A 13,514-nucleotide genomic window follows, 5' to 3' on the forward strand; every position below is an offset into this window, starting at 1 on the left:
AGAGCATATGGCACCCAAGAAAACTGCAAGCAAATCAGTATTTATTCCCAATAATGCTTCTCATATGTAGTGCACCCAAGAGCATTTTAATTTGAAAAAAAATGTTGTAGCTCACAGTTGTGTTATAAAAACAAACACGACAAATAAAGATACCTCTGTGTAGCTGCAGTTTGAAATGTCGCGAGTTTTTTTATGACCATATGTGCCAAGCACAGCTACTGCAGGAACAGTTGTCTTAAACTGATTGTTTTGGTAGCTCAGTTTACACAAGATGTGGTGTTTTCTGCCTTCACAGGCTGCTTTGTTTCTGGTCTGTTTCTGGAAGGAGCAGACTGGGACATGGAGCACGGCTGCCTCGCCAAAAGCAAGCCCAGAGTACCAGTGGTGGAGTTACCTATTCTGAAGATAATCCCCACGGAAGCCCGCAGGCTCAGGCTCCAGGTACTGCTCCTCCGGCCACAGAGGGGCCAATTAGCTTATTAACTTCCCCTGTTTTCCCATCTCAACAGCCAGCAGCTCCTCCCCTCTTAGCACAAGCAGCAGTATTTTATCATGACCACTCGTGTCTGAAGAGTGCAGTGTAATGCCTCTCCTTACATCAGCCATCATTACAGTTCTCCTTTCCTAAGGGTTACACTCAAGGGGGTGACTACATTTGTTACCTCTTTTCCTTTGAGGCACTGTGGGACAGGCATCCCGGCACACTCTCCCAGTCCCACTCCTCTTTCAGTTATTTCCCATTTCCAGTTAATGACATAAAGCATGTTTACATTTTCTGGGTATCAGATATTCAAGACTTAAACCAAAAAAAGTGAGTTTCTTAAGACAGCCATCTCTGCTGGGGGCCCCTCTTGTCTTCCAGTTCCAGGTAGTACTCCAGGCACTACTCAGTGTTCTTTCCTCCGTGCTCTTTCAGAACACCCTCCGGACCCCTGTGTACACAACCTCCCAGAGAAGGGACGCGATGGGTGCTGGCCTTGTGTTTGAAGCTGATCTTCACACTAAAAAGCACATTTCTCACTGGGTCCTTCCAGGCGTTTGTCTCACCTTGAACGCAGACTAACGGTTTGAAGCTGGAGCTAGATTTTTTCCCACAGAATCCAACCCTTTAGGGGAGTGGGGGGAAAACAAATAAACGAAGCAGAGATTCAGCACCACGGGTTGGGGCAGTGCTTGCACAGGCACACCTGCTTTTAGTATGTTACAACCAAGTTAGTCTTATCAATAAACACATGTGAAGAGGAGAGTGGGTTTCATAACTTGTATTTCCTTTTCAAAAGCTCCAAGCTGGTCTATGTATACAAGAGAGGTAATAAGTTAGTCTCACACACACAAAGACCAAGGTTTGCCTGTATGGTTGTAAGAAATATTTTTAATTGCCCAAAGCATCACTTCTGCTGTGCTTAGAAGCAGTGCCTTCCATCATCCTTGAGCAAGCGGCAGGGTAGATCAGTCATACAACAGATGGCCATAAAAATATGGCAGCAACCACCAAAAAACCAAACCCACTGCTGGTTAATGCAATACACTTAAAAATAGTAAACCACAGAATAACAAACTTTCTTTAACCAACCCTTTCGCAGGACCACAGCTTTTCCTGAGCCCTCCCCACCGCTCGCGAACCAAAGCCTACTACCCAGCAAGGCAGCGCACAGAGTAGTGTTCCTTGGGCTTCAGAACAGCAGGTGACTGAGGCGTGAGGGTGTGCAGGGGTAGGGCGCAGGCGGCCTTGGGGCTAGTGGGTGTTCAAACCCTCTCTGACCGGGAACAACCCTGCGGGAAGCTGTCATGCTGCACAGGGAACGGAGTGGTACCACGGTTAGGAAGAACAGCTTTTGTCACCTGCCAGTGCCTCTGGGGCAGCTGCCGGTGACCCAGGGCTCCAGTGGGAGACACACACCAACACACAGCTGCAGAAAAAGCTTTAAGAGGGACAAGCTACAGCTGGCCAGGGGAAGGAAAGAGGGCAGGCAGGGATCCTTCTCAGCTTTCACAGAGATTATGCGTTCTGAATTTTTAAAGGCACATAAGCTTAGCAGCATTTGGGAGCCATTGTTTCTTGCTGGTCCTTCTCAGAGGCTGCAGACAAGAGTGAAGCAAGGATGAGCTGGAGGTGCTGATCAGAGTTTAAGAAAAAAAATGGTCAGATTTGTGCTCCTTTCCCCAAATTATATACATTCACAGCTTGTAGCATGCCTTTTTAATTTCCTAGGAAAAAAACACAACAACAACAACAACAAAAAAGTAGCCTTAACACCTGTCAGGTCTACCTGTTGCTTACTACAAAGGAGTAGGGGAATCAAGGGCAAGTGCAAGGCAAGTCCATCCCAGTCCACAAGGATAGAAGTCAAGGATGACTTGTTCATCCTTGTATAGATAGATAGAAGTCAAGAAGACAAGTTCTCCTCCTGTATGAATTGGTTACATCACTAAAATTTAAAACTAAATACACACATTTTAAAGGGACAGCTCAGGTTTCCAAGCTGGCAGAAGCCAGCACTGACTGATGAGGCCCAAAACAAGACTGAGATTTTTCAGGAAACAAAATTATCCCTTTACAAAAAAGTGCAGGTTAGAGCATAAAGACCCACTGTCATATTGGACAGCCCGTTACATTTTTCTCCCTGGAAAAGGAGCTCCGAGCCAGCATGGAAGGTGCTACAAGTGCAGTGTACTGGCTAGTGTGAAATGCATAATGGAACCATTCAATTAAAAAAAAGCAAACAAACAGAAATCTGCCCCCCTCCCCCCCACCCCAGTGTTCATACTGTTGCTAGAAGGATATTAACCCTTCAAGAGTGCTTTAGCCCCCCCCCCCCCATTTGTTACTTAAACAAATCCACAAACCAAATTATTTAGGATTAATCAAGTAATGCTTGCTGGGACTCTGAGTTTTGAGACAGAGAACCTACGGACAGAATTTGCCATCGGAGTATGTGCATGTGAGGGAAAAGCTGTCCTTAGTTCAGTTTAAAGTGTACGTACGTCTACAGTATTTTCAATGCTACTATGAGAAAGGCTTCATCAGGGAGGTTCGTGTGTGCGTGTGTGTGTGAAGGGCTTACGTACACAGTGAAGACAAAAGACCCACCACCAGTTCCAATGTTAACAGCCAGTGCGTATCGCTGCAGGTTTACAGTTCAGTTTCTTTCACTAACATCGACTACTAACGCAGCCCGTGCCTTTGTCCACACGTGTAGTTACAATACATGGAGCAGTGCTCAGAAGCAAGCGCTCAGGTACCCCTGATTTGGCCACAGCTTTAGTAGTTATTTACCTTGCCACATGAACACAGTCCTATTAGGTTTCATTAGAGGAGCGTAATCTATTTATGATGTATCTGGAACAAGTTTGGCATGCATGGGGCATCAAAAGAAATGTTACTGCAGGTGCTATGTATCCTACAGGATCACAGTGCATAAACAGCAACAGAACAGAGCATTTCAGTGATTCTACTCAAACAGTTCTGTCTGTCCCTGAGTGCTTTCTGACCACCTTGCTGCCATGGACTGGATCCACTGCCAGTGTTTCAACCTCCGGCTGCGGCTGGGACGGCGCAACGTGGTGGATGCGATGCGCCACCCCAATGTGGGCCTTGTGCGGCTTCTCGCGGGCAGGGCTGTGCGATTCGCCAGGCGCACGATCTGAAGCAATAGGTGGAATAACTAATGGCCTCTCCTTAATGAGGTGCACCTCTGCTGTTTCCCTGGCCAAGAGAAAGGGGGTGGGATCGGGCATGGCATCCACCGGCTCCCGTAACAGCAGCTTCCGGCTCTCCGACCCTATTCTGTAGGCCTCTTCAAACTCGGGGTTCAGTGGCGTTGACAGGCTCTTCTTCATCCTGCGCCGTGGGGTCTCCGGCAGTTTATCTTTGGGAGGGGACGGCTTATAGCTGGACAACACGGGACTGCCAGAAGGGGTCCCCTCTGAAGTCCCACTTGAACTCATCAGCTTCTTCTTCGTAGCATGCAGCTGAGAAGTCAAATAAGCAATAGTGCTCGCTCTCTGCTCTAGTTCACTTGACAGCATATTGAGCTTATGGCTTTTCATTTTTAACTCTTCCAAATACTTCTTTTCTCTTTCTTTAATAGTGTTTTCCAGCACCATTATCATTGCATTCTTTTGTTCGAGTTCTTTCAATAATTCATTATTTTCAGCCTCTTTGACTTTCAGCTGAGCTTCAAGATCTTTGCACTTTCTTTTGAGTTCATCACTTCTTGAACTACCATTTCCTAGAAGGACAGGAAAAGCAGAAGTGTTTCAAGTTAACAATAGCCACTAAGTAAAATAGTGCAATAGGGTTCCATTCACCATCCCAAAGCCACCAGAGAAATCCCAAAGACTAATTTCAGCTAATACTCTTAAAATTACTTCATCTTCAGAAGCGACAGGCAGCTTTTACAGAAGTGCTGGTGAGCTAGTACCACTCACCGTGGTTTAAGTGTTGACACTAAGTAGAGATGCTTCATGTCTTCTGGGGAACAGGATTAGAGCTCAGCTTGCTGAACTCATGCAAAAATCCTCTGCGCACTTAGAGGAGCTTCTCCCACTGCAAACATCGGACCAGCTGGAGGGAGTGATGGGGCAGCTGGCACAGCCCCCCAGGGAGACGTGCTCAGGCTTCAGCTTCACCCCTCTGCAGGCATCTGAAGCCCGTGACTGCAAGGCAGCGGTGTGCCCCTGCGCTGAGGCTCTGCCGCTGCAGAAGTCGCTGCAGATCAGGGGCATGAGCCCAGCTGCCTTCTCGTCACAGCAGTGTGGCACATCGCCCTGCAGCGCTCAGGGGCCTTGCACCAGTGGGGATGATGCACTGTCAGGAAGAAGCAGGCTGACCCGCCCCAGCACCTCTGCCCTCATGCCGTGGGGCACCTTTGTCACTCTTCCCTCGGCTATTACAGTGGGATGGCTTCCCAGCAGCCTGGATTTCTCAAATACCAAGCGCCCTACGTCAAGGGCCATCATCTACAAAGTGTTAGGTGTTGTGCCCTCTGCACCAGGCAGTGTCTCAGCTTGGCGTAGGATCCATACAGTGCCATCACAGATACACTCTGAAAATCCTGCGGTAAGAAGCATCTGAGCAGCGCTGCAGTATCAAGAAAAAGCACTGAGCACATGCAAGGCCGCTCAGCTTTGCTGAGTTTGCCCATGTTCTCTCTTACCTGCAGTGTCTGTCCTGTCCCACCCTGTCCCTGACCCAGGAGGTTACTCCCAGTGAGTATTTTATTCCTGCTTCACCTGTTGATCACACAATCCATCTGAAATAACTAGAACCTAGTGTGTATACATGTGTGTGTGTATATATATACACAGACACAGAGATAAGAACTGTGTGGTGTAACTGTAGTACTAGCGAAGTTTTAATAATCGTCTCACTCTTCTGCCCTTAAAATTCCCGTCCTGTGTAGCGTGCAGGGAACTGCTGAGTAAGAGAGGGGTCAGCAGTTCCACACACTATCCCTGGCTCTTTCAAAGACTTCCTGGGTGCCCTTGGTAAAGAACTTGTGACATTTACTTCGTAAATAACCCATAAGTCTGGAAAGCAGACAACTACTCTTGTACCTTTAGAATTTATAAACTCAACATCCCAAGTGCAAAGTATTCTCACCTACTTGTAATGGAGAAAATACAAACACTGAAAAAAGATGAGGAAGTTTAACATGAATATTAGAAGAAAAACACTATGTATTCCTTACCTGACAAGTCTGAACTCTTTACAGTCAGTTCATAGGTTAAATCTGAGAAGAAAAGTTATTTCATTAGAACATCATCATCTACCCCATACACGCACCACCTGGGGAGCACATTTACAACAGCGTGCTTCAATAAAAATGTAACTTGCTTTTCCCCCAGCTGAAGAATAGGAGAGCCACTGCAAATTATCAAATCTGTAAACCAACTGCAACTATGGGCTTTTTTTTTTAAATATAAAAATATTTGCTTAATGATGCTGCAAAGATCCACGCAGATTGCCCTGACCATGCGCGGCTGCGCTGCGGAAGGTTCCCAGCTGCAGCAGTTGCTCCGCTCCTGCACCCTGACCCTGCTTCCGCTACCTGTGCAGTGCTGCTGCAGGCGCCGGATCTCAGCGTGCAGCCCCTTCAGCGTGCTGGCGTGCTCGCGCTGCAGGAACAGCAGGTTCTTCTGGGCACTCTGCAGCTGGTTCTCCAGGTTTGATGCCGCCATCGTGGCCCGCGGTTACCCTGTCAGCGAAGAGACACAGAGGCGTCATGGCTGGTTGCCCTGCATGCGTGGAGATCCTCACTCCGCAGGCAGGAGCAGCAGGGAGAGCTAAATTCTGCTGTTAATGAGTTCATACACAATCAAGCAAATGCCACAAAAGTTTTTTTTCCTGTTTCATGACTCTTTCAATTAGAAGTGTGTTAAGTTCCTAGAAAGCCTAATTATACTCCAGGCGGGAGCAGCCTAGGGAACTCATTTGTTTGGAGTTAATGCATTGGAAGGATTAACTTCAGACAGACTGAAGTCACTAATCCTGTTACCAGATAAAGGCGGAGTTCTCAGAAACGGGCTGCTGTGTCCCTCTGCCTTGTTGGAGGTCCCCCTCTTACCTCCAGGGATACAGGGATTGGTGACACCCCTGGATGGGAACAAGGCCGAAAGCACTAACCTGCGCCAGCGCTGAAGAGAAACACAAACCGGGGAGTGACACGCAGCCGGGCCTGGCAGCACCGCCATGGCCAGGGGTGCCACGGTGCTCCCTAGGACCCGCACCGGAGCGCTCCGGCTGCTGCTGCACCCCTCAGCCGTGCCAGGGCAGGACCCCAGCCCCCTGCAGGCCCCCTGGCACAGCCCGGTGTCTCGCACAGGCCCTGATGGCACTTAACAGGACAACTGACAAGGACAATGTTTCGTTTAAAGAGAGAAAACCAATCTTCCTTGCTCAGGTTGTGAGTACACCACACTGCCACAGCACCATGTCTTCCTTGGGAAACCAACCGCCTGACAGAACCAGGCCTCAGCTACGGCAGCGCCCAGCCTGACGGGCAAGCGAGTAACTGCAGGATGCCGGTGTCACTGCTGCTCCCAAGACGGCAACATGGGTTTGTGTCTGCCCACAGGCCACACCGCCGCGCAGTATCTACCCAGCAGAGCTGGAGACGATAACTCCCAAACGAATTTCCTGATACAGAGGCAAAAATAGCTCCCTGCACCCGGCGCGGGCAGATGCTTCCTGCAGGGAAGCAGACACTGTGCCCAGGCTCTCCCTGTGACATTAAAGGGGTACCTGGAGGAGCATCCAGGGGAGTACCAGCAGGAGCTCCCAGGTCCCGGTGACACCTAGCCACCCAGTCTGTCACGACGTGACTCTGTCCATTGCCCTGCTTCCTAGTGAGATTGAAACTCCAAAATAAATACACTCATGAGAAAAAGCAACGATAGCAGTATGCAACCCTCCTGCAGCCTCAGAGTGCAAAAATCACTCGGGAATTCTTCCAGCAGTTCTCCAACGTCACTGCATGATCGCTGCCCCTCCGTGGTGCTGCAGCCAGGGCACGTGGTGCTGCTCCACCAGCTCCCCACAGGGGCTGCTGGGGCTGCGTGGGAAGGACTTTCCAGAAATATACATCCTTAACAACTCCGTATCACTACGCTTTACATTCCTTTAGCAATAAACCTGTCATGACTGGGAGGCTTCCTGCCCTCTTGGGAGTTCAGGAGCATGACGACCCCTGAGGAGCAGGTGCACAGGCACGTTCCAGGGAGCCAGGCCCATGGGGACACCTGAGGGACAAGGTAGTAGCACCTACTGGGTGGGAAATACGCGAGCCATGGTACAAGAAATACTTTCTGGGGGCCCGAGCAGCAGAGGGAACTGTGCCCCAGCCCCTGGCCCACCGCTAGAGGGACAAGGGAAGGGAAGTACCCCTGTGCTGCTGGTGCACAGCTGAGGGTCTGGCTGGGGGGGCAGGAGCCACGGCAGCCCCCCGCCGCTGCCACGTAACGCAGCCAAGGAGGTGGGAGACTGGTGAAGCAGTCGGGGTGATGGGTTAATCCTGCCGATGCACAAGGAGCCTTGGCTGAATACAGTTCTCTGTGCAATTTTGTAATTTGGGTTTTAGGTTTATTTTTAGTATTTTAATTGTAATCTTTTATTATTATAAAAACAAATATTTTTTTATTATAATAATTAAATTAATTTAAATGTAATACATTTAGTATTTAGGTTACAAAGCTAATTGAAGAATCAGGCCTCCCGTTGCCCAGACAACCATCAGCAGTAGCATCACAGCCACTGTCTGGAATTACAGGGCTACATGTTGTGCATGAGATGGACCCTGATTCTGTCCCGCAGCTGCCCTGCCGGCACCGCAGTGGTGCCACAATTCCTCCTGCCACACCGAGCCTTCTCCACCGGGCTCTTTTTGGGGTGTAGTTTTATGACAAACAATTGATTCTACAAGTTGAAAATGGGTAGCACATATGCTCAGAGAAAGTACCACGCTTGTCATTCCTAGACACTAACACAGCCCTGTGTCTAATTTTATGTATATATATAAATATATAATTATACATAATATTAAAATATAAATTTTATACTATCCAGCACTAAAGCACACACACGGAGCCTCCCTAATTTCAGGTGTGATTTTACCTGACATTACCATCAATCCCTACAGAAGCATATAATTGATTAGGGAAAAAAAAAAAAAAAAAAAGGCGGCATAAAAGACTTTCAAGGAATCCAGTCCTGTGCCAGGGACAGGAGGGAGCTGCTGGTTATTTTATACCAGAGATCAACCATTAGATTCAGTGCTCAAGAAGCCCAAGGGCAGTGGTGCCAGCTGGGCTTTGCTGAGTGGGACGGGTCATTTTGCAATCACCAGAGTTAGCAAATAAGCAAAAATTACGAACCAAAAATCTTCTGAAGAGAGGTTTCTGGGTTGACTAAGAAATAAACGGAGCCACATCACATTGCTTGCAAAGCTGACCTTGGACAGACAGAAGCTTTGCCAAATCATCCTGTTTCTGAAGTGGTTGTTACACTCCTGCCGATGCCCAGGGCAGCAGAGCAAACCCCGCAGGAGCCCGCAGGCTGTGCCGAGGCTCACAGGGACCTGCTAATCCAGAAACGTATTCCCCAAAAGGAACTCCAAGCACTGACAGCACTAGGTGAAAAACCAGCCCACACATCATATCCCAAAGCCTTTATGATCACGGTGGCTACAAACGGTGGCTTTATGCCTGTAACTGTGGTCAGAACAGAAAAAGGCTTCATCGCCAGCAACAACGAGCAGGTGTCTATAACTCAGTCCTTGCAAATAAATGTGGGTTTTTTTAAAAAAATAGTTTCTAAATGTTAGAAAAAGCAAACCAAAGCCATCTATTAATCTCCTACATTGTTTTTTCACCTTATTTCTTGCATCTTAAAGATCATGCCAGGATTTACCTACTCTGAAAAAAAAACCCCAATAATGAGGCAGTTTTATAGGCTTTGGAAGAAAATAATTACCAGCACCAGAGCACCGCCTTCCCTGCAGCACCAGTAAGTTAATCAGCAAGAGCAATTAAATCAGCCCACGATGAATTTTAGCTGCAGCCCCCTGAGCTGAGTAGCTTCTCTCCCACGAGGACAAGGGACTGTGGCTGCCTGCACCCCTCCTGTGCTGTCCCTGCATGGGACAAATGAGCATCAACAACACCATATTCCAAGCCACTATTCACTTCGTACCTAGTTTACACCAAACCTTAAACCACAAAATTAAACCTAGTATTATTTAAGCCTGTGATCTGGATTAAATAGGTTTCAACTGAACACGCATTATCTGTCAACCAAGCTCATTAGCACATGTAAATATTTTTAATTGCTTTTGCAGCCAAACTTGCAAGGAAATTTTTGTCACACAAATGAGGGAAGAAAAAGAATTCACATCTGCAGGCTGACCAGCTCAGACATCCGCAGATCACCTGCATTTCACCCAGCTCGAAGCTCAGCTGTAGGCACTTCCTTAGCCAGGGCCAAGTAAAAAGCTGGCCCAACTGCCAAGGCAGAAGCCACTTAAAGAGAAAATATTTCTCTTTCCAAAATAATAAACAAATCATTTTGTGCCCTGAGAACCGACACAACTGAGTCAGACACAAACAGATTGAAGATGTGGATAGAATATGCAGTAAGCCAGGCCAGCAACCTGACCAGCTCACTTGTGCTGGGCAAGGCCACCGACCAGGATTGCTGGAGATCGGAACCGTAGGTTTAGAAGGAGGAAAACCCCTCAGCACGACACGGCAGCATTGCTCCAGCAGTCCTGCTTTTGGGCCAGCCCAGAGCGGTCTCTTCGGACACCCAAACAAAGGTCACCTCGAAGAGCCTGGAAACACCAGGTGTATGATGTAGAGGGACAGAACCCCAGGTTTGGGCTGGGACTCCCCCCGGACGCTCACACCCACAATGCTTCCGCAGGACGTGGCAAGATGGGACAGCACTTGCCTCAACAGAGGCTCAGTGCTATTTGTGCTCCAAGTTGTTATGGTTTAGTGTGATTAACCACCCAAACTATGTATTTCAATTTAAAGCATACTGGCTGAAAACAGTGTTTTGTGGGGTGTTGTTGGTGTGTGTTTTTTTTTTTTTAAAGAATTGGCAGCATGAAGATATGCTGATTTATGACTGGCAAGTAATTTTATACAAGTAGTTTTCCTTGAATAATTGGATTGTTAATACACTGAAGGCTTTTATTTCTGTTTTTCCACTCAGTCAGTTTGTGTGTTTTGTATATTTCATAGCATTTTACAGCTGATCAACTTCCTTGTTTATTTAGGTCATGTAAAGATCAAAGGACACCTTGCAAAAAATATAAACTAATTTTTAAAGCCAAAAATATTGACAACTGTCACAAAGTGAAACCATGCATTGAAACTTGAAAAAGCTATTGCAAATTAACAGCACCCCTTTAATTCTGCATTCTGAAGCGTACCATTAGTGAAAGCTACTCTGATTGCATAAAACACTAATTAATGTTGGTCTCGAATTTGTCAGCAGCTCATAGGGTATGGTGCAAGTGAGACCAACTGACCCATGCAACCTCAGTCAGGAAGTTTTTTAAAGGAGAATAGACACAGGAGATGTAATGAAAAAGGAACAAATACAATTAAAAAGAAATAACTGTTTCTTTTAAGATAAGTCAATGATCACCTTTCACCACTTCCTTAAGCAGATGCTTTGACTTCTAGGGGGTTTGGTTAGCAGGATTTACAGCTGCTCCAAGTTCCTTAACAATCCTTAACACTTAACGGGGGTTAATTCTTACATGGTACGTAGCATGCACAGCCACAAATCACATCCAGCAACTGCTCTCAAGGGCAGCTGAGGTCTTAGAGAGAACATGGTCTTGGGAGGGGTCAGTCTAAAGAAAAAAAAAAAAAAAATCCAGTCAGGTGTGCCGCTCCTTGGGGTTTCCAAGAGGAAATCCTCTAAAGCAGTTCTGAGACTGCACTAAGCTGATTTAATCTGCTCGCTGGAACAAGAAGGAACGTGCAGCCAAGAATAAGGTTACAATCAAAAAGCACAAGAGAAACAGCAAAATTCAGAAGTCAGCTGAGCCCTTGCTAGCGCGGACAAGCAATCTTGACTCCCTCACCATGGAAATCAGAGGGACAGCTACCAAAGCAACCAGTCTCTGGCTGGATTTTGTCAGATAAATCAAGCCAATGCTGGGAAGGAAGCTGTGGCTGCATACACCACAGAGCAGCTCTGTCACTATGGTTCTTCTTTCTCCTGGTCTCCAAAGCAACTTCAAAAAATAGTTTGCTATGTTCTTATACAAAAGGAATTGTGCAATGCAGCGCTAGGCAAACTCCCACAGGGCATGCATATGTCACTTGATAAGGACGATAAAACATTAAAAGAGGCACTGCAGTGTTCAACACCACAACGGCCACACACCTCCTCCTGAACACCAGTGGCAGCCAACCCGTCACAGTTCCACAAGCTTTATCGGGGTGGTAGGCTGCATCCCACCCCTAGAACACACACCATTTCTCATTGCTCGGCATCACTGGCACCACCAAGCATTTCTAGGTACAGCTCAGAGCGAGCCTTAAGTCCTCCAAACAATGGAGTCACAATTTCTCTTGAATATAGTCCAGGAGGAAGAGTTGGGATGAGTTAAACGGCATTCCCTTGGGAACATTAAATGCAACACTTCGATCTGTGCTGCACCTACCTAAGCCCACACCTTCCACAAAAGTGGAGAAGGAGACTTAACGTTCTTGTGAACTCACCTTAAAAAGGAACTGCTCCGACTTTTACAAGCGCTTTTTAAAAGGGAACAAGAAATAAATTAATCTTAATTAGAAAATTAAAAGTATTAAACAAGAGCTTCCAAAATGACCCTTCATCCCACGCTTGCCATAAACAATCACTAATGTTTTAACGGCCAAATCATGATGCAGATGATGTGCAGGCTCGAAGGCCCTCTCTGATATTAACTGTTTGGACAGAGCTCAAAATATTTCCAGGCAGTGAGCGCCTGGCTGTGTGCTGGGGGCTCTGCACAACACCAGAGCGTCCCTGTGCCCCCTTGCAGGCAAGAGCGGGGAGATGCCCATCATGGCTTTAGACACAGACCAAAGGAACCTACTGGAAGGAAGCCCAAACAACAGCAGTTATTCAACGTCTTCATTCCTGTTTGGCACTTGCTAAAGAGAAGAGAATAACCTCCTTTTGCATGGATGGGGTGACTGCCACCTGAGAAGCCACGGTAGCTGTCTGTCAACTCCTACCAAACCTTCTAGAAACACGTACGGGCAGGCAGGCGTGTTCCTCGCAGCTGGTGTCTTGCCAGTGCCCCCTCCGAATGCGGCAAAAGCTGCCAAAAGGCTTTTCGTGTGCTATATGAACTACGATTTCAAGAACCAATTAAGGACACAGGAGTCTTCCCATAGGAACCTTCAAAGGTTTAGTCAGTCCCCATTGTAAAGATTCTCATGGAAGTGACAAAACATTTCTAGAAAAACGCAGCTCTAAGGATAAAATGCCCAGCTGCCAGGCACTTAGTGGCTCCTGGCTTAGGTAAGCTCTCCAGCTCCAGAGACATATGTAAAGGGGGAAAAGGAAAAAGAAAAAAAAATTTTGGAAAAATTTGGAAAAAGAAAAAAATATTCTAAAGGAAAGATAAATTTGTAAAGGGGGAAAGGGAAGAAGAAAAGGGGGAAAGGGAAGAAGAAAAGGGGGAAAGGGAAGAAGAAAAGGGGGAAAGGGAAGAAGAAAAGGGGGAAAGGGAAGAAGAAAAGGGGGAAAGGGAAGAAGAAAAGGGGGAAAGGGAAGAAGAAAAGGGGGAAAGGGAAGAAGAAAAGGGGGAAAGGGAAGAAGAAAAGGGGGAAAGGGGAAGAAGAAAAGGGGGAAAGGGAAGAAGAAAAGGGGGAAAGGGAAGAAGAAAAGGGGGGAAAGGGAAGAAGAAAAGGGGGAAAGGGAAGAAGAAAAGGGGGAAAGGGAAGAAGAAAAGGGGGAAAGGGAAGAAGAAAAGGGGGAAAGGGAAGAAGAAAAGGGGGCACGG

General features: G+C 47.2%; 2 protein-coding genes across 7 annotated transcripts in view; one reads left to right on the forward strand and one right to left on the reverse strand.

The window, feature by feature from the left end:
• Nucleotides 1-2,226, forward strand: part of DNAH10 (dynein axonemal heavy chain 10) — a 58,205-nt gene extending 55,979 nt beyond the window's left edge. The window contains exons 78-79 of the mRNA XM_040583523.1: nucleotides 296-441; nucleotides 917-2,226. Of these exons, the coding sequence (XP_040439457.1) occupies nucleotides 296-441; nucleotides 917-1,063 (293 nt within the window). The 3' untranslated portion in view covers nucleotides 1,064-2,226. The remainder of the gene's footprint in view (nucleotides 1-295; nucleotides 442-916) is intronic.
• A 571-nt stretch (nucleotides 2,227-2,797) lies between these two features.
• The window catches only part of CCDC92 (coiled-coil domain containing 92), a 27,429-nt gene continuing 16,712 nt past the window's right edge, over nucleotides 2,798-13,514 (reverse strand). For all 6 annotated transcript variants that reach the window (XM_040611088.1, XM_040611072.1, XM_040611079.1 and 3 more), the window contains 3 exons: nucleotides 6,054-6,200; nucleotides 5,694-5,735; nucleotides 2,798-4,232 (listed from right to left, as the gene is read on the reverse strand). In XM_040611088.1, the coding sequence (XP_040467022.1) occupies nucleotides 3,457-4,232; nucleotides 5,694-5,735; nucleotides 6,054-6,183 (948 nt within the window). In that variant the 5' untranslated portion in view covers nucleotides 6,184-6,200 and the 3' untranslated portion in view covers nucleotides 2,798-3,456. The remainder of the gene's footprint in view (nucleotides 4,233-5,693; nucleotides 5,736-6,053; nucleotides 6,201-13,514) is intronic.

The sequence above is a fragment of the Falco naumanni genome, chromosome 1 (genome assembly GCF_017639655.2).
Source record: "Falco naumanni isolate bFalNau1 chromosome 1, bFalNau1.pat, whole genome shotgun sequence".
Classification (NCBI taxonomy): Eukaryota; Metazoa; Chordata; class Aves; order Falconiformes; family Falconidae; genus Falco; species Falco naumanni.